At 40.7% G+C, this 26,059-nt stretch overlaps 1 protein-coding gene across 2 annotated transcripts in view; it reads right to left on the bottom strand.

Moving 5' to 3' along the window:
- Window positions 1–2,332: 2,332 nt before the first annotated feature.
- LOC129696592 (vasculin-like) overlaps window positions 2,333–26,059 on the bottom strand; it is an 81,902-nt gene continuing 58,175 nt past the window's right edge. For both annotated transcript variants that reach the window (XM_055634645.1, XM_055634650.1), the window contains exons 7-12: window positions 20,519–20,703; window positions 19,033–19,152; window positions 15,769–15,936; window positions 12,219–12,406; window positions 10,365–10,467; window positions 2,333–3,295 (exon numbers count right to left, since the gene is read on the bottom strand). In XM_055634645.1, the coding sequence (XP_055490620.1) occupies window positions 3,155–3,295; window positions 10,365–10,467; window positions 12,219–12,406; window positions 15,769–15,936; window positions 19,033–19,152; window positions 20,519–20,703 (905 nt within the window). In that variant the 3' untranslated portion in view covers window positions 2,333–3,154. The remainder of the gene's footprint in view (window positions 3,296–10,364; window positions 10,468–12,218; window positions 12,407–15,768; window positions 15,937–19,032; window positions 19,153–20,518; window positions 20,704–26,059) is intronic.

The raw sequence follows: 26,059 nt of genomic DNA, 5'->3' as shown, positions 1-26,059 counted from the left end.
AATAATATAAAAGCACAACCTCTTTACTTGTGTGCAGTTGCTATCATCCGCCAAGGCCTAGTTGCTAATCATTTTAGCTCCCCCTCCCATTCCCCAGACTTACCATCCTGTCCTGGGCCTCCATCATTGTCAGAGTGGATGGTCTGCAGCTCATATTCTGCTTGGGTCGCTTACAACCTAATGGCATGAACATCAAATTCTCAAATTTTAAGTAACCTACAAACAACCCTTCCTCCCCCCCCGCCCCCAAACCTTCCTGTGCCCCACCTGGACTTGCACCTATTTCTCCCCTTCCATTTATATTCCTTCCCCTGGCTTCACAATTCACACCGCTTCTATCTTTGTCAAATATCATTTGTCTTTTCATCTCTGGCCTTTGTCCAGTCATCTGCCTATCACAAACCACCATCACCTGTGTCAATAGGCAATAGGTGCAGGAGCAGGCCATTAGGCCCTTCAAGCCAGCACCGCCATACAATGTGATCATGGCTGATCATCCACAATCAGTACCCCGTTCCTGCCTTCTCTCCATATCCCTCAACTCCGCTATCCTAAGAGCTCTATCTAACTCTCTCTTGAAAGCCTCCAGAGAACCAGCCTCCACCGCCCTCTGAGTCAGAGAATTCCACACACTCACAACTCTCTGTGTGCAAACTTTCTTCCTCGTCTCGTTCTAAATGGCTTACCACTTATTCCTAAACTATGGCCCCTGGACTCCCCCAACATCGGGAACATGTTTCCTGCCTCTAGCCTGTCCAAACCCTTAATAATCTTATATGTTTCAATAAGATCCCCTCTCATCCTTCTAAATTCCAGGGTGTACAAGTCCAGCTGCTCCAATCTATCAACATGATAGTCCACCCATAACTCGCCAAGCTTTGTCGTTCCCCTTCTCTCTTCCAGCTTTCTCCCTCTCCACCAGTCTGAAGAAGGAAACCGACCCAAAATGTCACCCAGAAATGTTCTCCACGGATGCTGCCTGAACGGCTGAGTTATTCCAACACTGTCTTTTTCTGCTAAATTCAAGAGCAGCCAAATTGAAAATGTTCCATGAATCCAATTTCATGTTTTCTAAAGTGCTCAAGCTACAAATGCTCTAATCTAAATCTGATAACCACTGCAAAAAGCAAATCATTCGCATTTCCGCCAAAGCAGAAATCTCAAGCGGCCTCTCATGGCAACCCATATCTTCCAGCCTTGGCCTCCAGACCTCAACTTCTCTCATTTCAGTATGTCCCATTTTCCCAGGAGGCACATCCTGATTTTGATATGTACTTCCTGCTTGGTACATGTTGTCTATTATCCAAGGTAGACACAAAATGCCGGAACAACTCAGTGGGTGAGGCAGCATCTCAGGAGAGAAGGAATGGGTGACGTTTCGGGTCGTGACCCTTCTATCATTACTCTTTTGATAGTGGCATTGAGTCTTTAATGCGACGTTTCGGGTCGAGACCCTTTTTATAGGAGAATAATGAATATTACCAAGATGTCTATTATCTCGATGCTTCGCCAGCATTTTTAAAAGATCCATGTTAATGGAGAAAATGAAAGATCCATGCTAATGGAGATCTATGTTATGTTTAGAATAATAATCTAAGATACTGCTGTCCAAATTACAACAAACGAGCAAGAAAATCCCTGTGAAAAATTCAATGTTATACATATTTAAACTCAAAAGAACAGTCAAGAATTGTTAGCTTTTAGTTTGCCGAGTTAAGGATTCTAGTGACCGGAATCCACCTGCCAACCATTGTACATTGACTGTTTTGTGGAGATATTTTCACTGCCAAACAATACACTCTCAATTCTTTTAAACCATAAAATAAATAAATGCAATTCAAATTGTAACAGTTAAAATAAAAATAATTTGGCACATATGCAAACATTCATGCAATCAAAACAATGCTATTTGAATGAAACAACAAAAGTAGTGAAATGATAAAATCTGACTGCGAAAAGTAAGCAGCTAAATAGTGAATAATTATGTTTTTTTGCTGCAGAGAGCTGAGAAAATAATTATAAGGATGCTGGAGCAGTCATTACTCTTTTGATAGTGGCATTGAGTCTTTAATGCATCTTCGTCACTCAAACAGTCTGAATTCAACGTATCATCTAAAAGACAACACTCCTAACAGCATAGTACTCCATTAGCACTGCGAAGGTTTAACCACGATTATGTACTCAATTGCTCATATGGAGATTAAATACATAACCACAACTTTAAGGTTTCATCTCACCTTACAGGGAATTTGAAGCTGTGGCAGATATAAAAAAAATGCAGGAGCACCAGCTCCTAAAATAGTCCTGGCACAAAGTCAGACCAGCATCAGACTTGCTGCAAATCCAGTTTTTATTCCATTTAGTGAATAGATCCAGCAACTGTGATCATAACCCTTTGGTAAGACTTGTATATAACTACTTTTATCAAAATAATCCGTCAATTTTCAATAGTTTGCTTTGTACAGTCCACCCTGAATATCAAGGCTTTGTGTAGCGCGGATAAAGCTCTTGATCTCAGAATTCTTCTTTCTACAAATTGAAGAAATATGACTTAAAAAAAAACTACAAATGGTTAGAAAAGCAATTAACTTTGAGAAAGAATTGGAACGGTACAAGAGCACTCATTCGGTTGCGGCAACAACGAGTTTACTGCATCCACTTTGACCAACATGCCAGATCACCCATTTTCCTGTAGACAGTGGACTTGCAGAGTCCAGTTTTGGTAATGAATATGAATCAGCAAGCAGGATACTGTGTTTTCTATTTGCTGCTTCTCAACAAATGGAACAACATTAAGCCAAAAGCTCCATGGAACAATACACAATTTGAACTTCAATTCGGTTTATTAGATCTGTGAATTATCCCATGATCAATAACTTTTTTTCACATTGTAGTAATGTATCCTCTGATCAGCAGTGATGAAGCAGATCAATGCTAAATCCAACTGAAATCCTCATTACTACAAAAGGCCATTACAAAGCATTAAGCAAAGTTCAAATTAGGCCAAGTCCAACAATGTCCATTCTGGAACAAAGAAGCCCCCTCAAATTTCTTCTGGGTGGGGTATTGTACTGCTTTTAATGCTGTTTATTTTTGGCAGTTTACCACAACGATAATAATTATACCCAAATCATTTTTACGTCTCTTTAACCTCTCACACATCATCATCAGATGTATCACTGCTGCTTGTCTCTGTGTCATCATTAACAGTAGGCTTGTAAGTGCTCTTCCACGTGAAGTTGCAAGTCAGGCCATTTTTCAGAAGACCATTTTTGCGAAGGCCATTTTTCTGGAGCTGAAATAAAGAAATTGAGTTAAAAGTTAAACTGCAATATTTACTTACACAAACCCCCTGCAATACTGAATCAGTCAATAAAAACTATAATTAATCAAATTCCAAGTGTTGTACATTGGTAGTTCAAATCCAGTAGAACATAGAAGAGCCAGATTAATTATCATACGAGGGTCAAACTCTTACAGCATGGAAACAGGTCCTTCGGCCCAACTTGCTCATCCGTCCCAACTGGTCATTGAAGAAAACAAATTGTGTCTTAACTCTCTCCAAGGATGCAGGAGGGACAAGGTCAGAATTCATTACCTTTCATTTATTGTGGTAATGAAGGTGGATAACAGGTGAAGATACATCCAAGAATGCAATTGTGTGGGAGATTCATGCAGCTAGACCAGCAACAATGGCACAACTGTAATACATTTCCAAGTCATCCCTATACATGTACCTACTAGCCTGTCCAGTTTGGTGCTAGAGACCAAATGTTTGGAAGGTTCTGCCAGAATAGCCAAGACAAATACCTGCAGAACATTTTGTAGATGCACCATGACTATGGGATGTGAGAATGTTGGTGGAGGTGATGAATCTTTAGGGTAATAGAGCTACACTCATCCAGGCAAACAGAGAATATTCCATCATGCTCCTGCCTTAAGCCTTGCAGCTGTTGGAGGCTCAACAGAGATATAATGCTGAGACTCTATAAGGCATGTCAAGCTGCATTTGGAGTACATTGCGCAAATTTAGGCCCCATATCAGAGGAAGGATGTGCTGGCTCTGGAGAAGGTCCAGAGGAGGTTTACAAGGAATGAGAGGGTTAGTATATGATTAGCGATTGACAGCACTGGGCCTATACTCGCTGGAGTTTAGAAGGTTGAGGGGGAGGGGGGAACGACATTGAAACTTACAGGATAATGCAAGGCATAGATGTGGATGTAGATGTGGAAAGGATGTTTCCACTGGTGGGAATCTTGGACCAGAGGTCACAGCCTCAGTATTAAAGAGCGCTCTTTTAGAGAGGAGGTGAGGAGGAACTTCTTTAGTCAGAGGGCAGTTAATCTGTGGAACTCGTTGCCACAGGAGGCTGTGGAGCCAAAGTCAATGGATATGGAGAGGCCTAGGGAGCCGTTGGTGCGAGGGGAGGAGTACCTGCGCTGTAAGTATAAAATACATCGCAAGGCTTGCTTTCACAGAGGCCCAGGGAGCCGTTGGTGCGAGGGGAGGAGTACCTGCGCTGTAGTTACACCAAAATCAGCAACATTCCAGAGAAGGAGTCTGGGGGAAGCCTCTGATTGGTGGAAGAGGACCGGGTTTACATTTTTACACTTCTACCTTCAGGTTAAGGATTCTGGGAGTTAAGTGACAGTATTTATTAGTAAAGTTTAAAGGATAAAGTTTTGTGTTTTTTAAATATTTAACAGAGTTAATTTGGGAGTAAGATATGTCAGTGGAGATTGGCCCCGTGGTTTGCTCAGCCTGCAACATGTGGGAGATCAGGGATATGGTCGGTGTCCCTGGTGACTACGTTTGCAGGAAGTGTGTCCAGCTGCAGCTCCTGGCAGACCACATTGAACGATTGGAACTGCGGCTGGATTCATACTGGAGCATCCACGATGCTGAGAAAGTCGTGGATAGCACGTACAGCGAGTTGGTCACACCGCAGGTAAAAGGTAAGAGGACAGAAAGGGAACGGGTGGCCAATAGCCAGCAAAGCAGTAGGCAGGTAGTGCAGGAGTCCCCTGCAGTCATCTCCCTCCTAAACAGGTATACCATTTTGGATACTGTTGAGGGAGATGGCTCATCAGGGGAATGCAGCAGCAGCCAAGTTCATGGCACCATGGGTGGCTCTGCGGCACATGAGGGGGGGAAAAAGAGTGGAAGGGCAATAGTAATAGGGGATTCAATTGTCAGGGGAATAGATAGGCGTTTCTGCGGCCGCAAACAAGACTCCAGGATGGTATGTTGCCTCCCTGGTGCAAGGGTCAGGGATGTCACTGAACGGCTGCAGAACATTCTGGAGGGGGAGGGTGAACAGCCAGTTGTCGTGGTGCATAGTGGCACCAACGATATAGGTAAAAAAAGGGATGAGGTCCTACAAGATGAATTTAGGGAGCTAGGAGATAAACTTAAAAGTAGGACCTCAAAGGTAATAATCTCTGGATTACTACCAGTACCACGGGCCAGTCAGAGTAGAAATAGGAGGATATTGCAGATGAATACGTGGCTTGAAAAATGGTGCAAGGGGGGAGGGATTCAAATTTTTAGATCATTGGAACCAGTTCTGGGGGAGGTGGGACCAGTACAAACAGGACGGTCTGCACCTGGGCTGGAATGGAACCAATGTCCTTGGGGGAGTGTTTGCTAGTGCTGTCGGGGAGGATTTAAACTAATGTGGCAGGGGGATGGGTACAAGAGCAGAGAGGCAGGGGGGTGTAAAATGAGGGTAGAAGAAAGAGGTAGCAAGGTGAAAAGTAAAAGTGGCAGGCAGACAAAACCAGGGCAAAAATCAAAAAGGGCCACTTTTCAACATAATTGTATAAGGGGTAAGAGAGTTGTAAAAACAAGCCTGAAGGCTTTGTGTCTCAATGCAAGGAGTATTCGTAATAAGGTGGATGAGTTGAACGTGCAGATAGCCATTAATGATTATGATATAGTTGGGATCACGGAGACATGGCTCCAGGGTGACCAAGGCTGGGAGCTGAACATCCAGGGATATTCAATATTCAGGAGGGATAGAGAGAAAGGAAAAGGAGGTGGGGTAGCGTTGCTGATTAGAGAGGAGATTAACGCAATGGAAAGGAAGGACATTAGTTTGGAGGATGTGGAATCGGTATGGGTAGAGCTGCGAAACACTAAGGGGCAGAAAACGCTGGTGGGTGTTGTGTACAGGCCACCTAACAGTAGTAGTGAAGTTGGAGATGGTATCAAACAGGAAATTAGAAATGCGTGCAACAAAGGCAAAACAGTTGTAATGGGTGGCTTCAATCTACATATAGATTGGGTGAATCAAATTGGCAGGGGTGCTGAGGAAGAGGATTTCTTGGAATGTATGCGGGATAGTTATCTAAATCAACATGTAGAGGAACCAACGAGAGCAGGCTATTTTAGACTGGGTATTGAGTAATGAGGAAGGGTTAGTTAGCAGTCTTGTTGTACGTGCCCCCTTGGGCAAGAGTGACCATAATATGGTTGAATTCTTCATTAGGATGGAGAGTGACATTGTTAATTCAGAGACAATGGTTTTGAACTTAAAGAAAGGTAACTTTGAGGGTATGAGACGTGAATTGGCCAAGATTGACTGGCAATTGATTCTAAAGGGGTTGACGGTGGATATGCAATGGAAGACATTTAAAGACTGCATGGATGAACTACAAAAATTGTTCATCCCAGTTTGGTAAAAGAATAAATCAGGGAAGGTAATGCATCCGTGGATAACAAGGGAAATCAGGGATAGTATCAAAGCGAAGGATGATGCGTACAAATTAGCCAGAAAAAGCAGCATACCGGAGGACTGGGAGAAATTCAGAGACCAGCAGAGGAGGACAAAGGACTTAATTAGGAAAGGAAAAATAGATTATGAAAGAAAACTGGCAGGGAACATAAAAACTGACTGCAAAAGTTTTTATAGATATGTGAAAAGAAAGAGATTAGTTAAAACAAATGTAGGTCCCTTGCAGTCAGAAACAGGTGAGTTGATCATGGGGAACAAGGATATGGCGGACCAATTGAATAACTACTTTGGTTCCGTCTTCACTAAGGAAGACATAAATAATCTGCCGGAAATAGTAGGGGACCGCGGGTCAAAGGAGTTGGAGGAATTGAGTGAAATCCAGGTTAGTCGGGAAGTGGTGTTGCGTAAATTGAATGGATTAAAGGCCGATAAATCCCCAGGGCCAGATAGGCTGCATCCCAGAGTACTTAAGGAAGTAGCTCCAGAAATAGTGGATGCATTAGTAATAATCTTTCAAAACTCTTTAGATGCTGGAATAGTTCCTGAGGATTGGCGGGTAGCAAACGTAACCCCACTACTTTAAGGAGAGAGAAAGCGGGAAATTACAGACTAGTTAGTCTAACATCGGTAGTGGGGAAACTGCTAGAGTCAGTTATTAAAGATGGGATAGCAGCACATTTGGAAAGTGGTGAAATCATTAGACAAAGTCAGCATGGATTTACGAAAGGTAAATCATGTCTGACAAATCTTATAGAATTTTTCGAGGATGTAACTAGTAGCGTGGATAGGGGAGAACCAGTGGATGTGGTGTATCTGGACTTCCAGAAGGCTTTCGACAAGGTCCCACATAAGAGATTAGTATACAAATTTAAAGCACACTGCATTGGGGGTTCAGTATTGATGTGGATAGAGAACTGGTTGGCAAACAGGAAGCAAAGAGTAGGAGTAAACGGGTCCTTTTCACAATGGCAGGCAGTGACTAGTGGGGTACCGCAAGGCTCAGTGCTGGGACCCCAGCTATTTACAATATATATTAATGATCTGGATGAGGGAATTGAAGGCAATATCTCCAAGTTTGCGGATGACACTAAGCTGGGGGGCAGTGTTAGCTGTGAGGAGGATGCTAGGAGACTGCAAGGTGACTTGGATAGGCTGAGTGAGTGGGCAAATGTTTGGCAGATGCAGTATAATGTGGATAAATGTGAGGTTATCCATTTTGGTGGCAAAAAACAGGAAAGCAGACTATTATCTAAATGGTGGCCGATTAGGAAAAGGGGAGATGCAGCGAGACCTGGGTGTCATGGTACACCAGTCATTGAAAGTAGGCATGCAGGTGCAGTAGGCAGTGAAGAAAGTGAATGGTATGTTAGCTTTCATAGCAAAAGGATTTGAGTATAGGAGCAGGGAGGTTCTACTGCAGTTGTACAGGGTCTTGGTGAGACCACACCTAGAGTATTGCGTACAGTTTTGGTCTCCAAATCTGAGGAAGAACATTATTGCCATAGAGGGATGGCAGAGAAGGTTCACCAGACTGATTCCTGGGATGTCAGGTCTTATGAAGAAAGACTGGATAGACTTGGTTTATACTCTCTAGAATTTAGGAGATTGAGAGGGGATCTTATAGAAACTTACAAAATTCTTAAGGGGTTGGACAGGCTAGATGCAGGAAGATTGTTCCCGATGTTGGGGAAGCTGGTGAATCTCTGGAACTCTCTGCCACGGAGGGTAGTTGAGGCCAGTTCATTGGCTATATTCAAGAGGGAGTTATGTAATGTGGCCCTTGTGGTTAAGGGGATCAGAGGGTATGGAGAGAAGGCAGGTACGGGATACTGAGTTGGATGATCAGCCATGATCATGTTGAATGGCGGTGCAGGCTCGAAGGGCCGAATGGCCTACTCCTGAACCTAATTTCTATGTTTCTATGTTTCTATTTCTAAGGCAGAGATAGACAAATGCCTGATTAGAACGCGAGTCAAGGGTTATGGGGAGAAGGCAGGAAAATGGGATTAGGAGGCAGAGATCAGCTATGATTGAATGATGGAATGGACTCAATGGACCGAATGGCCTAATTGCACTCCTATAACCTTGTGAACATGAGCCACAGTATTTACGTATTCCTTCATACACAGTATTTAAGTGGCCTAGTTGAATCTCCAATTAATGGTAACCATCAGGATGGTAACCATCAAGGGAGTTTGGCATGATATCGAAGGGTAGGCAATTAGACTTTCTCTCTCTCTCTCTCTCTCTCTCTCTCTCTCTCTCATCATGGTTTTGCTTCATATAGGTATCAACTACTTCATTTTCTGAAACCGTGTGAAATATTGCATAATACATAAATATCCCTACTTATGATGAGACGAGGGAAGAGAGATCACTTATGAATGAGCCAAAAGCAATTGAACCAGGGAAACCTATGACCAATTGTTTACCTTCTGCTGGGTTAGTTCAATCATTGCAGCCAATGCATGCATTTTATTGATATCACTCCCCATTTACTAACAAAAATGAGGCATATGATATTCCCGAGGCACTGTCCTGAATGACGTATTGCAGTTGGATTGATTGATCGCCGGCAAATACATCCTTCACCCTTTGTGTGAGAGGTCCCATTCATGTCCATTGACTAAACACTTACCAGAGCTCATTGGTGCCTCAGCCAATTGCTTACTTAAACGGCATGAGAAATACAACTTTTCACTTGTGAAACATAACCTCGCACTTATGAAAACATTCTCACTTGAAATACAACCTTTTGGTCCATGCTTTCACCAAAGTTTTACTGAAAATTGGACCAGAGGATTCTTGGCAAAACCCATACTAAGTATATGCATGCTGGTTTCTGTTGGGCCAACAACATCTTCCAGCAATTTGCTGATAATGGAGAGTAGATTTATTGAGCCATAGTAAGATTAGATTTGTTCTGAATTATGGCCAGGGGATAACCAGTCAAAATTTCTACTTTGTCTATGTCCCTTAGATGCTGGCATAAATTTATTGAAAAACCTTTAACCACAGGCTAGTTCTGGCCAACATATCTTTGTTACTGTAGTCCAGATATCTGGTCCCATAGCCTTTCCTGACTCCACTTATCTCAGCTATTTTGAAATCATTTGGAAGTGGCTGCAAACTGCTTTGAGTGATAGTGGTGATCACAGAAGTCACTTAGACAACTATCAGAAATAACAGACAAATTTGCAGGTCGATTTAGAATTGTAAAAACCCAGCTTATTCTGCAGCCACAATGATATTTTTATAGGAGAATAATGAGTATTATATCAAGAAGTGAGGTTGGTATTAGTTGGTAATGGTTACTCTAAGGTGTTAAAAGCTCGAAGTGATGAATAAGAGTTACAAGGGTAGCATTAACACTTGTGGGACTATAGTATCTAACTGTGTACCATAATTTACAAATTGAGCCCATTTCCATTTGCAAAATGCAGAGTGGAGTTTGATCAATGCACCTCTGAACAGCATTCTGGCAAAACTCAAATCTTAAACATACGATCTCATTAATATCCAACAAGGTACATGATTAAAAGCAGAACATCATAAAGGAAAAATGGGGAATATTAGGTGACTGGAGAATAGATCCAATTCCAAGTAGTACTGAACATATGCTGTTACCTGTTCACTGATGGCCTGGAATTCCCTCATCTCATCCTCTGTTAATGGAGCACACGTTTCATCATTTTCACTTTCTTCCTGCCAACCCATCTCCTTGAGCAGCCTAAAGGAAATAAAGTATTGAGAACAATACATTTTTGCAAAAGCAGAAAATCTATTACATATTAAATGGTTAATGGAGATAGTAACAAATTATTATTTTGAGGAGATTTCTTCCTTCGCCACTTTATTTTTAGCTAGAAGTAAAGTATTAGTTTGTTTATAGATAAAACGTTTATACAGATAATTAAATGAAAACAAAGTGGATATTGATCCTAAGATATAATGACCAGCAAACTTTCCAGACATTGTAAAAGTCCACATCTATTTTTCAATGCAATTCATGACCAATTGTGTCATGGTAATTAAATATGAACTAAATGCTTCAGCTCCACACAATAAAGAAAGTTCTCTGATCACAGAGAATCTCAGTATCTCACATGAAATCAAGTTTGATCTTAAGCAAAAAAATGAACAAGGAGAAAGCAGATGAACTCTTTCACTTCAGATAATACAAGTGAAATAGCAGGGAATTGGTAATTAGAAGGAAGGAGGACATCAGGAACTTACGATCATCAGGCAAGTCAGGGTGAACAATCTGATGTAGCTGCTGCCAAACAAATCCCTGAGGCCTAACGGACTTGATCCAAGGGTCTTAAAAGTGGTTGTTTAAAGAGCTGATGCATCAGTTTCAGTTTCCCCAAATTACTTACATTTGAGGAAAATGTTATTGGATTGAAAAATAGTAAAGATAACTCCTTTCCCTAGATAGAAAGGGAGATCAAGAACATGGGCCAATTCGCTTAACAGCTACTTTTAGGAAAATAGTGAAAGATATAATTAATGTCACAGCTGGGAATTTGAAAGAAATAAAATAAATCAGGGAAGTCCTGATTTTGTGAAAGGAAAATCACATGAGGTCAACTTGTTTGAGTTTGTTATCATATGGGCTGTACATAAAGAATCAGTAGATGTAGCTTATTTAAATTTTCAGAAGGCATTTAATGTTTATTCAAAGGTTAATATGAAAAATAAAAGCTCATGTGTAGGAGATGATGTACTCTCATGAACAGAAGATTGGTTGACTGAGAGGAACCAGGAGAATAGGCATAAGGAGATTCCATTCTCCCTGGAATCTAGTCAACAAGATGTGGTGCTTTGTCACAGAGATTGCATGAATGCAAATGACCTGTATGAAGGCAACAAGAGGGATGGTTACTAAATATTGACATGAATAGCATAAATGGGTCTTTTTCTGGACAACAAGATGTAGAGTGCTTTGTCACAGGGATTGCATGAAGGCAAATAACCTGTATGGAGGCAACAAAAGCGATGGTTGCTAAAGATAGACAGGAATGTAGGCTGCAAAGTAGACACAAGGAGGCTTCACAGCATCCAAGATAGGTCAAAATATTGCAACTAAAAACAATATGGGATACAATAGGTATTTTTCATTATGATAATACATGTTTGCATAATTGTACAAGTGGGGATGGGGGGGGTTAGGATATACATTTATTGTCTCAGATGGTACACAAAAATGCTGGAGAAACTCAGCGGGTGCAGCAGCATCTATGGAGCGAAGGAAATAGGTAACGTTTCAACCACAAACAGCACACTCTTAACAGCAAATAAACAAAATGGAAACTGCAGCAAGACACGCAAGTGGATAATCATAGTCAAAAGCAGGTGGCATCATACTGATCAAGTGCTACATGATGTTTACTGCAACTTGTAAATCATTTGACTCCTTTTCATTTTTACTACATCTAAATCAATAGATGATATCTTTAACCTATAATTATGTACACATACCTATGCTCAGCTTCCAACGAACTTGATAAAATATTAGATTGGGGGAATGCTGAAGAGCGAATAGTTGTCTGGGATAGAAGTCGAGAATTTCCATTCTCCCTGGAATCGCCATTTTTATCAAAATTTCTGTTTTTGTCTCTCTCTTGATGAGTATTCTTGTTGTGTTGCATGTTAAACATTTCATAATCCTGAGGATCAAGGCAGATAAAATATCTAGTAGACCAGCTGTTTGTTACCTCTCATTTCCGAAAAATCAGAGTGCATTCTGGAGCAATGAACAAGTTTTCATATTTAAAGTTCCACTTTGAAAATATAACAAGTTTTATTGCACAAATATATTACTGTAAAATAGTTCTCAAGACGTAAGATTCCAAGCTAATTGTTAAGTAAAGAGGAGCATAAGAATTTTTGATCATAAGACATTGGAGCAGAATTAAGCCATTCGGCCCATTGATTTGATCATGACAAATCTATTTCTCCCTCCCAACCCATTCTCCCAGTAACCTTTCATGCCCTTACTGCTCAAGAACCTATTAATTTCCACTTGAACAATACCCAATGACATGGCCTCCACAGCCATCTGGGGTAATGCATTCAACAGATTCACCATCCTCTGACTAAAGAAATTCCTCCTTATCTCCATTCTAAAGGTACGCCTTTTTATTCTGAGGCTGTACCCTTTGTTCCTAGACACTCCCGCTACTGGAAACATTCTTTCCACATCTACTCTATCAAGACTGTAACAGCCTAGTTTTTGTCCTTGCTTGAAATATCATTAAAATTAATTAAATCTTAAAAAATATTTCAATGGCATACTGCAAACAAATTCAGAAAACTTGATGGCACAAATAATAATTTATATAATTAAAAGTCTCATCTTGACCACTTCCTGTCTGCGCTTTATATTGATTTTAGAAAAAGTGCTACCCTGTATCGCTGTGATTTTTGGCCATCTTACTCAGTCCTCCTCCGCTGAACCAGCCCCGAGGATTTTTCCCATCAATGAAAAATAAAAAAGTTATGAGTGTTTAAAAAACCTTGAGATCAGCTGATTGGTCCTCTCGCCTGTCAATGACCAGGATAACGCCCCTTCTGGGGTGGGGGGGTGCAGGACTATAAAACCCCGGATGCCTGGACGTGAGAGTCACTCTGCAAGATTGCGAGGGAGAGGCCACGACTGTCATTCTAAGCTGTGAATCAACTGAACTGTGAGTCTGCAATGTACTTGCAATAAATGATTTGTTAGCCCTTAATAACAATGCCACGAGTTGTTTGGCCTGCTGTCCTGCCTGTGCTTGAAACTGCAATGCTTTATTAGGTCCGACTGTGTTTGGAAGGAATAAATGCTTTATTAGGTCCGACTGTGTTTGGAAGGAATAAATGCTTTATTAGGTTGGGCTGTGTTTAGTCCAAAAGTCCCGCTCATTTCGTGACTTCCGCTTAGTGGACAGGTCTCGCTGATTGTGTAATTTCCGGTGAGTGCAGAGGTCTCGCTGATTGCATAATTTCCGTTAAGTGCAGAGGTCACGCTGATTGCGGAAGTGCCGCTGACTGCGGAAGCCTCACAGTGGACGTGCCACGCTCAGCCGTGTGAGTAGATTCAAGAAAGTTTACTGTCATATATATGATGTGTGAGTCAGTGTGTGCGAGAGCATGTGTGAGCATGCGAGCGAGTGTGTAAGTGTGTGCGAGTGTGTGTGTGGGTGTGTGTGTGTGTGTGTGTGTGTGTGTGTGTGTGTGTGTGTGTGTGTGTGTGTGAGATGTGGAGGGTGTGCATGTATGTAAGGTGGAGGGTGTGCGTGTATGTAAGGTGGAGGGTGTGCGTGTGTGTGAAGTGGAGGGTGTGCGTGCGTGCGAGTGTGTATTGGAATTGATGGAGAGGTAGAATATTGTGTTGGGGGACCAGCCCTCCCCTGTGAAGCTGGGACCCAACGGGTCCCACTTCGTCTAGTCTATATTACTAAAAGTCTGATCTTGACCGCATTTAACTCGCTGTGCTGCGATTTCCGAGAGAACGCCGCCACCTACGGCCGTCATTTTTGGCCACCTCGCTCAGAGCCCCACTCCGCCTTCCAGGACCAGAAGGTTTTTCCCCATCGATGAAAAATCAGAGAGATATTAATGTTTTTAAATAATTTGTCATTCTCTCTGCTGCTCCTGCTGGAGGGAGGGGGAGGGACTATAAAACCAGGAAGTGGTGTGCCTCACTCAGTCTCTGCAAGATGGAGGAAGCCAGAGGGTCACGTCTCTCTGAGCTCTGAATAACACTGAACTGAGTGCCCTTAATGTGGTTTGAAAATGAAAATATGGTTGGTTTGAAGTAAAAATGCACTGTAAATGGTTGTTTGGGTTGAAGTAATTGGTGGAGAGGTGGAATATTGCGTCGGGGGACCAGCCCTCCCGTGTGAACATGGGACCCATTTAGTCTAGTATCATCTAAAAGTTGTTTTTTTAAAACTGCTTGAGGAACTCAGCGAGTCTCACAACATCTGTGGAGGGAAATGGATAATCGACGTTTTGGGTCAAGACCCGTCATCTTTTTTTTCCCCCACAGATGCTGCCTGATATGTTGAGTTCCTCTTGTAGCTTTTGTTTTTAGCTCCAGATCCTGTAGTCTCTTGTGCCCCAACTAGGAGTAGACTGTAACTGATGTTGGGCTCTTCACGAAGGTCCAGAAAACCCCAAATCATGCTTTGTAATTTCCCAGGATGTTAAATAATTAATAATACTAATTCAAATTCATTCTTGAAATGTGGGTGTCGACAAAAACACTGACCTATTCCAGGTTGCCAAAAGGACCTCACATTGAGTTGTACATTATACTGATATTTTAGAGTAGTTTATGTATCTAGCTTGCTTATAATTTGGAGGTATAATGCCACGATAAATGGACTGGTCATTTGAGATTCAAATAAATTTATCTTGATTAAATGATGGATCATCAATACAGCATGGAATCAAACCCTTTGCCCCATCGAGTCCACGCTAAACATCGTTCACCCATTCACAATGGTTTAATGTAATCCCACGTTCGCACATTCCCTGCACACTTAGGGGCAATGTATAGAGGCCAATTAACCTATAACCAACGCCTCTTTGGGATGTAGGAGGAAACAGGGGCACCGGGAGGAAACTATGCTGTCACAGGGAGAACAAGCAAGCTCCACATGCAAACACTGAGGTCAGGATCAAACCTGGTTCTCAGTCACTGTGAGCATCACCTCCACCATCATTTATCAGAGACTTACAAGTCTAGGTCCTCCCTAAGTTACAAACGCCTGATTTATATACAGTCCTTACATACAAAGTGATTGAGAGGCCGACAGTATTGATTTCCTGGCTGCTGTGGGGCTATAAGCGTCTTTTGAAGCGTTTGAGACGTAAACCTTCACCAAAAGTTTATGCTTTCTATTACAGCAAATTCAGCATCCATATCATAGTTGCATGCATTAATCTTAATAATAAGCCTCTTGTTCATTCTCATCACATCTGTCAAAAGTCCATATATGCAATACCGTAAAATTTCAATAATAAATTGAGGCAGCGTTACCTTTTCTTTATCCACATTATCTCCATCATCTTGATATCCTTCACCCGGCTTGTCCTGTTTCAAAGTCTTCAGAAATTCACTTTTCTTGTCAGATCGCATGCGTGTCAGTTTCAACAGACGTGGTTGACTTGCTATATCAATTGGTGAAGAGGAATTTGACCGACTACTCTGTTTAATGAAATAGAATTAAGTTAATTTATAGTTGAATAACAACACATTTAACATGCAGAATCACAGGCAATGAATGTACTAAATTATATTGATGTGGATTCTATTTCGCCAAACTTTTTTTAAAAATCTGCAAATACAACATTAAACATAAAATTGAGCAAAGAGTGCTTAAACAACCTGAGGTACAAGTGGCAACTTCACCTACATTTTCACAAATGCACAGGGAGCACAAAAAATGTAGGTCTTAAAAATGAAATAAGCAATTAAAACCTGGATAGGACTTGAAATTTAAGAATTAATGTGGCACAATGAAGAGACCCGAGTTCGATCCTGACTACAGGTGCTGTCTGTACGAAGTTTGTACATTCTCCGCATGACCTCGTAGGTTTTCTCCAGGTGCTTTGGTTCGGCACATTCCGTGCAGGTTTGTAGGTTAATTGGCTTCTGTAAATTATCCTTAGAATGTGGGATAGAACTAGTGTACGGGTGATCATTGGTTGGCGTAGACCCGGAGGGCCGAAGGGCCTGCTCCCATGCTGAGTAAACTAAAATTAATTAATCCACTGATAATGTGCAGACAAAAGCACTTTCATGCATATGATACAAGGAGATTTGAAAACACAAATATAGAAATCTGGAGTTTTAATATAACTTAGCTGAATCACAAAATATGTTACACAACATCGTCTTATCATTTGATGTTGTCAAAAATAGATTTTGTTTTACTAAATCTTTTAGAGCTATGGAATTCTGAGACTCTCAAAGTTCTGGATAAATTTGTACTAAGCTTTGCTCGCAAATATCTACCACAAGTGACCACATTCCTAGAAAAACAGCCAATAAAGCGATTTCTCACAACATAAACCACATCAACCGCACTGCGTCATGAAACACCAGGTGGAAAAAAATGTTTACAACTGTCACTATTATTTTTTTTTTTTAAAACAGAAATTCTGTGGGAGCAAATTTTATTCTGTACTTCAAATTTTGGATCAGTAATTCATGAATTCTATGAGCATAAATTTCTATCTCAAATAATTGCTACGCCGGGGTCGTCTGCACATCTGCTAATTATCTTTCCTTTTAAAACACAGATATTTATATTATGTATTGTAATTGCTCCTTTGTAATCTACAAAAGAAAATCTTAGAAAGAAATTTTCAAAAGAAAAATCAATGTGCATCAACATTCTGTCATACCAGAATGTTATTTGTAAATCATTTAAGTGATTGATATCAGAATGTTACATTTACCATCTCTGTCTTTCTGCTGAGCAGAGGTAATCACTGCAATGGTAAAGATGATGCATTTGGAAACTCTGCACTCTAACTTGGGCACAGGCCTATACTGGGGTGCTGATCACCAGGTTTGCTGGAGGAGGATGATTGACCCCACACTGCAACACTGTGCTCCTAATACATTTCATTGTGGTCCTGCAAACTAGCTGCCCATGCACTTATCCTGCTTGTGTCAAATCGGCCTGCACCAACTTGTTTCACACACCGGAGGTGAAGAAGCAGCATTCACAATTTTTTGTGAATAAGACAAAATCACTTAAAATACTTAATTTTGTGAAAGTGAAGAAATCATGCACACTGTTCTGAATTTGACGAGGATCTTCACAGGACATCATAACACAGGTATTATACACATGCAAGCAGATATACACACACATTCCTCAGTTTGAGCCTTTGTGAATAACCATGGGCTCAAAGAGATCTTTGTTTGCCAGAGAGGGGATTTGTAAAGGGCTAATTATTAGGTTTAAGGTTACATAAACATATTAATTCTTCAAAATCCATGCATGGCATGAATAAAAGGACAGCAGAATATGATTTGCTGCAATGTCTTCAAGTTTAGATTGCCAACATCTGTGACAGCTGTAATGGTCAGTGAGCCTGGGAAAATTTTGGTTCATGTGATATCAAAATCATTGAGGAAAAAAAACATTTCATTTGCATGCAGAAATGTAGCCTTGGAAAACACAGCATAGTCTGAGGGCAGACGATCAGCAAGCTTTCCAGACATTGTAAAAGTCCACCTCTATTTTTCAATATCATTCATCTCTATAGGAATTGTGTCGTGATCATTAAATATGAATGAAATGCTTCAGATCCACACAACTAAAGAAAGATCTCTGATGACAATCTCAGTATCTCGCAAGAAATCTAGTTTGATCTTTAGCAAAAAAAGTTAGATCTTGGTATACCCCAGGCCAAAAATTATCAAACTTCAAGGATTGGGTTACATCAAGAAGAAAGAGACATTGATTTGTTGACATAAGATTTAAGTGATTATTTATTATCATCACTCTATGTGCACATCCAACACAGCCAGGAGAAAACCACAGCCACTTATATCAGTCGTCAAAATTTGTCTTCAATAATCCTTTATGGACAGCACAGCAGAAGAGCTGCTGCCCCACAGCACCAGAGACCCAGGTTCAATCCCAATCTCAGGTGTTGTCTGTGTGGAGTCTGTACATTCTCCGTGATCACGTGGGTTTACTCGAAATCCTCCAGTTTCCTCCAACATCCCAAAGACGTGCGAGTTTGTAGGTCAATTGGCCTCCATAAAATTACCCCTAACGTAAGAAATTATGTAAAATTTGGATAACATGGAACTAGCATTAATGGGTGATCAATGGCCGATGCGCCCAAGGCTTATTTTCATGCTGTGCCTTTCAATTATTCAATCAATCATTTTAGAAAAATTAATTCCAGGCGGAAAAAAGTCAATTTATGGCTCACAATAAAATACCAGGGATAGTGGGAACTTGGAATGTTTAAAAAGAAAATTGAAAGTATATCAGTAGACAGCATCAGTAGCAAGAGAAATAGAGTTATCATTTCAGATTGATGACCTGAATAGTAAATGTTGCTCTTTTTTTTCCCTTCGATGACCACATGACCTGCTAAGAATTTCCAGGATTTTCTGTGGTTATGGTAAATATATGATTATTATTAACTGCAAGATTTGTAAGTTGTGATCCAGTAACTCATTAGAGCCAATATAAAATATTTGAAATTAAAACATTCTCTTACATGATGCATCAAATAGAAATTATCTTAAAATATATCTTTTTTTAAATACCTCCTTCAAAGAGTTTGGTGATGAACTGAAGGTCTGAGGTACAGGTTTCAGAAGCGCATTGAAGCTGACAAAGGGAGTTCCATGTTTGTTCTCCTTTGCTGAGCCTTTCCATTGCGCCGGCTAAATAGAAAAATCAGTAAGTGGCAAACAATTTATAAAAAGAATCAATTAGTGCAGGCTGTGGTGGACAGGTAGGAAAGATAGAGCAAAAATTATTAAGAGAAACAGATGAATCAGGAGTTTGTGCACGGTTGGAAAAAAAAAGCTTGAAAAGGAATAATAAGAAGAATAAATGGATTAAGGGCAATTATTGTCCACAATTTATTTCTTAGTTAACTTTCAGTTTTGGCCTAAGTGAAACTTAAACCAAACACGCATATTTAATGTCTTCTCAAATCAAAATTGTTCAATGATATCAACCCTCTTTAAATCTATTTCTCAGTTTTCAAACAATTTTGAAAGAAGTGAAATAGGCTTGACTCAATCATTCAATTTTGACGTGCTGGACGGATTAAAAAAAATTGAGAAACTACACATTAAAAAAGGCATAAATCACAAAAGTACATAGAGTATTGCATTCAACTGTGGTTATCACTTCTAAAGAGGAAATAAAAGCTTTTGGAGCAAATACAAGAGATATTTACTAGAATGGTTCCAAGCACTAAAACAGTAGACAAATTGGACACTTGATTGTACTCCTCATGGCAAAGAAGAATAAGAGAATCAATTGAGATGTTAGTGGATTTAGATGAAATAAACAATTACACATGGCTAAAGGGTTGAACAATTATTTTCTTCTTCCAATTTATTTTTAAGTGAAAACATGAAGTCACTTTTCATTGTATTGACATCTAGAGAAATCTTGCTTTTAAAGGCTTTGCATGGTTTTGCTTTCCTTCAGTTTATTCAACCCTCATATTTTTTGGATTACTACTAAATTCTTCAGGTTTGATAGTAATAGGATTCTTCATATCAGTTCTTATATAGAAACATAGGTGCAAGAGTAGGCCATTCGGCCCTTTGAGCCAGCACCACCATTCAATATGATCATGGCTGATCATCCAAAATCAGTACCCCGTTCCTGCTTTTTCCCCCCTATCCCTTGATTCCTTTAGCCTCAAGACCTCACTCTAACTCTCTCTTAAAAATATCCTGTCTTTATTATACAGTCTCTATTGTCCTTTAAACGATGAAAGGTTGACTAAATTTTGATGTGGCCTCAATACTGTTTTCTTAAACAGGATCATTTTTTTTCCAAATCCCAGTTACTAAAGTGATCAAATAGCTTTATATAGCATTCCATTGTAAAGCTCAATACTATAGATATGAGATCCAGGCTACATTTACATAGGTGACCGGAGTGAAGATACTAAAATACTGAATGCTGAAATGATGAATATATACAAATCAGAAAAAAGGGGAAATAGTAAGTAGCTTCTCATGTAAACTAAATAGAAATTGTTATTGTCAGTTTGTCTCCACTTACCTTTGCAGGAGGACCAGCGGCTTTGGGAACCAATGCCTTATACACATTGGGTCCTGTCCCATTCTTCACAGGCTGGGGATGAGAAACCCCTGTCAGAGGGTATCCTGGGAGTATTGGTTCTTCTTTAAGGACCTTTTTAATGACCAGCATTTTAGACATTCTAGATTTTGGATTTGGAGGATTTTCTACAAGGAAAACACATTTGAACTTTAATGCAAAATAACTGTTTATTAAAACCCTGTGACTTAACACAAAGCTGTAAGAATCTATGACTAACTATATCAGGATACAATTCATAGAAACATAGAAAATAGGTTCAGGAGGAAGACATTTGGCCCTTCGAGCCAGCACCGCCATTCATTGCCCTATCAATAACCCGTGCCGCCTTCCTCCCATATCCCTTGACTCCACTAGCCCCTAGAGCTCTATCTAACTCTCTCTTAAATCCATCCAGTGACTTGGCCTCCACTGCCCTCTGTCGCAGGGAATTCCATAAATTCACAACTCTCTGGGTGAAAACATTTTTTCTCACCTCAGTCTTAAATGATCTCCCCTTTATTCTAAGACTGTGACCCCTGGTTCTGGACTCGCCCCACATTGGGAACATTTTTCCTGCATCTAGCTTGTCTAGTCCTTTTATAATTTTATTTCAAAAGATTATTTTTTAACCTGGTGAAGGCATTTAGGTACAAAGGTATGAGAAACTGCTGAGGCTGAAATTAGGAACAAAAAAATGCAGAGCTGCTAGAGGATGGTGAATGTCGAACTAAAGGTGTTATATTTGAGTGCACGCAGTATACAGGACATGATGGACGAGCTTATTGCGCAGTTAGAAATTGGTAGGGACAATGTTGTGGGCATCAGAGACATAGCTGAAAGAGGATCAGAGCTAGGAGCTGGGAGCTGAACATCCAAGAATATACATCCTATCGAAAAGATAGGCAGGTGAGCAGAGGGGAAGGGGTGGCTCTGCTGATAAGGAATGAAATTCGATCCTGAGCACGAGATGACATAGGATCAGAAGATGTAGAATCCTTGTGGGTAAAGTTAAGAAATTGCACAGGTAAAGACCCTGGTGAGAGTTATGTACAGGCCTCCAAACAGTAGCCAGGATGTAGGGTACAAATTACATCAGAAGACACAATCAGCATGTACGAAAGGTAAGGTTACAGTGGTCATGTGAAATTTCAGGTAAGGTGTTGTATGCGAGGTTGCTAAACAAGATGGTTCTCCATGGTAGAGGGAAGATACTCGCATGTATAGAAGATCGGCTGACTGGCAGAAGGCAAAGAGTTGAAGGGCCTTTTCTGGTTGGCTGTCAGTGACGTGTAGTGATCCAAATGGGTCAGTGTTGGGCCCGTTGCTTTTCACATCATATATTAATGATTTGGAAAATGGAATCGATGGCTTTGTGGCCCAGTTTGCAGATGATACAAAGGTAGGTGGAGGACCAGGCAGGATTAAGGAAGCAGGTAGTCTGCAGAAGGACTTGGGCAGGTTGGGAGAGTGGGCAAAGTAGCAGCAGATGGAATATAGTGTAGTAAAGTGTGTGGTTGGCACTTTGGTAACGCCACATAGAGAGCACCAAGGTTGGAGACGGTTCAGGTAAATCTCTGTTGTACCTGGACAGGCTGTGTATGTGTTTGCACGGAGGTGAGAGAGATGGCATAGAGACAGGCGTTACACTCCTATGATTATAGGGGAAAGTGCCAGGGGAGTTGGGTAGGGAGAGAATAGAGAACCAGAGAATCAAGGAGGAAGCTGTTCCCACAAAAAGCCAAAAAGGGTGGGGAGGGTAGGATGTGGCTAATGCTAGAATCACGTTGTAACTCGCAGAAATGTTGAAGAATGAGGGGCTGGTCAGCCAGAGTTTGTGGGGGTGGAGTGGGGAGAGTAGGTGAGGAGAGTAGGGTGTAAAGGTAAGATATTACAGATATCCAGGAATGCAAAGCATCTTGTGAATGGATGTGGCGGGCACAGAGAAATTGAGTGGAAGGGTCCTTGCAAGAAACATTGTAGCCGGTTGTAGTCTGGGCCGCCTCCCCCCACCCTCTGTTTCTTTCTTCTTCCTTCACCTATCCTATCTGGTTATCACAGCCACATATTCTTAACTGGATCTCCTCTTTTCCACTGAACTCCCCCCCCCCCCCCCCCCCCCCCCCCCCCCCCCCCCCCCCCCCCCCCCATTCCTGCTGCTCACCCATACTATCTACTGGTCCCATCTACCACTCTACTCTTTATTACACTCCATTCTTCACCTTTCTTTCCTCTCCGATTCGTGAATCTGCAGCCTTGTGTTCTCCACTTATCACCATCCAGCCTCTGTTGCCATCTCTGCCCCCACCTGTCTATTAGCTGCCCATCAAGCCATTCTCAACTATATCCACATTCTTTGTGCCAGCCTTTCCCCATCCCTCTCTGCTGACTGTTTCCCCTCTATTATTTCACTTCAGTCGAGTCGATTCTAAATGTCAAAATCCATTTCCCACCACAGCTGCTGCATAACCTATTGGAGTTCCACCAGCATCTTTCCTTATTCTGCATTAAGGAATAATGCCCCTTCAAGCCATTGCACATTACCTGATAATATAATGCAGTAAAAATCAAAGGTAAAGGGCAGGAAGCAGGATTGATTCCGGATCAAGAATGTAGACTAAAATTAAACCCAATAAAAGAGACAACGAAGATGAGAGAAGATTAGTAAACACTTGTGTACAGGCCCTAAGATACCTAAAGAAGGCAGAAGATGAATAGAGGGATGAAGGTAGCTTAGGGATGCTTGCCTTTATTTGTCAGGATATAGAATAAAAGTGCTGGGAAAATTAAGTAAAAAGATGGACATTTAATGAGAGTTTTTTCAGAGATCAGGGCCCACACAACCTCAAAAATACCTTTAAAGGCAAAACATCCCTGCTTCAAAAGCCTCACAATCAAAAGCCTGGCAAACCCACATCTTAGCCACAGGTGGCACCAACAAAATAGAAAAACAAGGCTGATCTAATAATTTGAGTTGGTGAACAAGCAAGCAAAAAATTAAAAAAAAACTGAAGATGCTGGAAATCCAAAATGAAAAACAGAATATGCTGAAATTACCTAGCAGGTCAAGTCACATCTGTGAACTGACCAAGGTTGCTCAACATGAAGTGTTAGTCCTACCCACTGATATGGCCTGGCCTGCAGAGTATTTCCAGATTCTCAGATAATACATGGTTATTGAAAGCTGAAAGATCAGAAGACAAAAGCTGGCACAACTCAAACCAGTGTTGTATTCTATGCTCTTTTAAACAAATATTATGTCATGTTGGCAAACAATAGGGAGGAAAAAAATGTTATTACAAATAGCTCCCTGATATTTTAATAAATATCTGAGTGTGGTGCTTGCCTGACACAGTAATATGATCCCGAACACAGTAAAAATTCAGTAACTACAGACTTCAGGATTTCAATGATGCCAGACTGGCAGAGTTTCCTGATTATTTGATATAATTCAATATTTATACCTTAAAATACGCCAAAATACAGCATAACATGCCCTGTAGTCCAAAAATGTCTAGGTTATGCAAACATTATAATTACAGTGGAGATTTCAAACAATACCAAAGTTAGAAACTAGCTCACAAATTGAAGAATATTCCACATTTAAAAGGATAAAAAAGAATAATAATGTGGACAATTTGAAAAACATAATTAGCATAGTTAAATATCAATATTCCTATGCTTACATATACAGCTAGTAAAGATAATTTAAACACATCAGAAAATGTGATAATCGCAAATACATAATAGAAACATAGAAAATAGGGATACAAGAGATTTACCAGAATGGTTCCAAGAACTAAAACAGTAGACCCACTGCCTCGAGGATATAAAGTGTTGGATGGCCCAGAACTTCCTCCAACTAAACGAGAGTAAGTCTGAGGTCATCCTTCTCGGCCCCTCGGACTCAATCAAAATGATAGCAGGCAGCCTTGGAAGCCTTACCCCACTACTTAAACCTCACGTCAAAAACCTTGGCGTGATATTTGACTCAGCACTGAAATTTGACAAACAAATCAATGCCGTGGTAAAAGCTAGCTTCTTTCAGCTTCGGACGATAGCTAAAATAAAACAATTCCTCCAGTTTGATGACCTGGAAAAGATCATCCACACATTCATCTCCTCCCGCCTAGATTACTGCAACTCCCTTTACACTGGCATCAGCCAATCTTCCCTGTCCCGCCTGCAACTGGTCCAAAACGCCGCAGCGAGACTCCTGACGGGCACCCGAAAAAGGGACCACATCACCCCGATCCTGGCCTCTCTCCACTGGCTCCCTGTGCGGTTCCGTATAAACTTCAAGATACTCCTCCATGTCTACAAAGCCCTCAATGGGCTTGCCCCCACCTACATAAAAAGTCTTCTCACCCACCACTCCACCTCCAGGCCCCTCAGATCGGCCAACTTGGGGTTGCTGAATATCCCACGGTCTAGGCATAAGCTCAGGGGCGACCGCGCCTTTGCGGTTGCAGCCCCTAGACTGTGGAACAGCATCCCCTTTCCCATCAGAACTGCCCCCTCCATCGACTCTTTTAAGTCAAGACTAAAAACTTATCTATACTCCCAAGCCTTTCCTGACGTCCTCTGAGTGAGGGCTACATGTATATATGTATGTAGTCTGTTTTGGTGTGCTATTCTTATAACAAATGTAAAGCACTTTGGCCAACGAGAGGTGTTTTCTAAATGTGCTATATAAATAAATGTGACTTGACTTGACAAGACAAATTGGAAACTTGATTGTACTCCTCATGGCAAAGAAGAATAAGAGAATCAATTGAGATGTTAGTGGATTTAAATAAATAAACAATTACACATGGCTGAAGGGTTGAACAATTATTTTCTTCTTCCAATTTATTTTTAAGTGAAAACATTAAGTCACTTTTCATTGGTACAGATATCCTGATAAATCTTGCTACAAGAGGTTTTGCTTTCCTTCATAGTTTATTCAACCCTCATACTTTTTGGATTACTACTACATTCTGTAAGTTTGATAGTAATAGGATTCTTCATATCAGTTCTTATATAGAAACATAGAAACATAGGTACAGGAGTCAGCCAGTTGGCCCTTTGGGCCAGCACAGCCATTCAATATGATCATGGCTGATCATCCAAAATTAGTACCCCGTTCCTGCCTTCTCCCCATATCCTTTGATTCCGTTAGCCCTAGGAGTTATATCGAACTCTCTCTTGAATACATGCCAAATGCTAAAATAGAAAACAAATTCAGAAAGCTTTGTATCATTTTTTGTTACCTATTGATAATGTGTAATCATATGATTAAAAAAAACCCCGATATTTCCAATCATTCAGCGATGGCAATTTTATTAGTTGTTTGAAAATATTTGTTTTCCATGAGGTATGCAAGATTAAATGAGATCTTGTTAACATCCCTCAAACTTTTTGGCCAAACTACAGTGTTGTAGTCCTTGCACCCAAACTAATGACTTTAAAACTGCAACAATTATATATACACATTTCAGACTTTTTGATATTGATATTGTTTCA

Source organism: Leucoraja erinacea, chromosome 1, assembly GCF_028641065.1.
Source record: "Leucoraja erinacea ecotype New England chromosome 1, Leri_hhj_1, whole genome shotgun sequence".
Taxonomy (NCBI): Eukaryota; Metazoa; Chordata; class Chondrichthyes; order Rajiformes; family Rajidae; genus Leucoraja; species Leucoraja erinaceus.
Note: the sequence above shows the minus strand (reverse complement) of the source record. Positions and strands in the feature narration are given on the sequence as shown.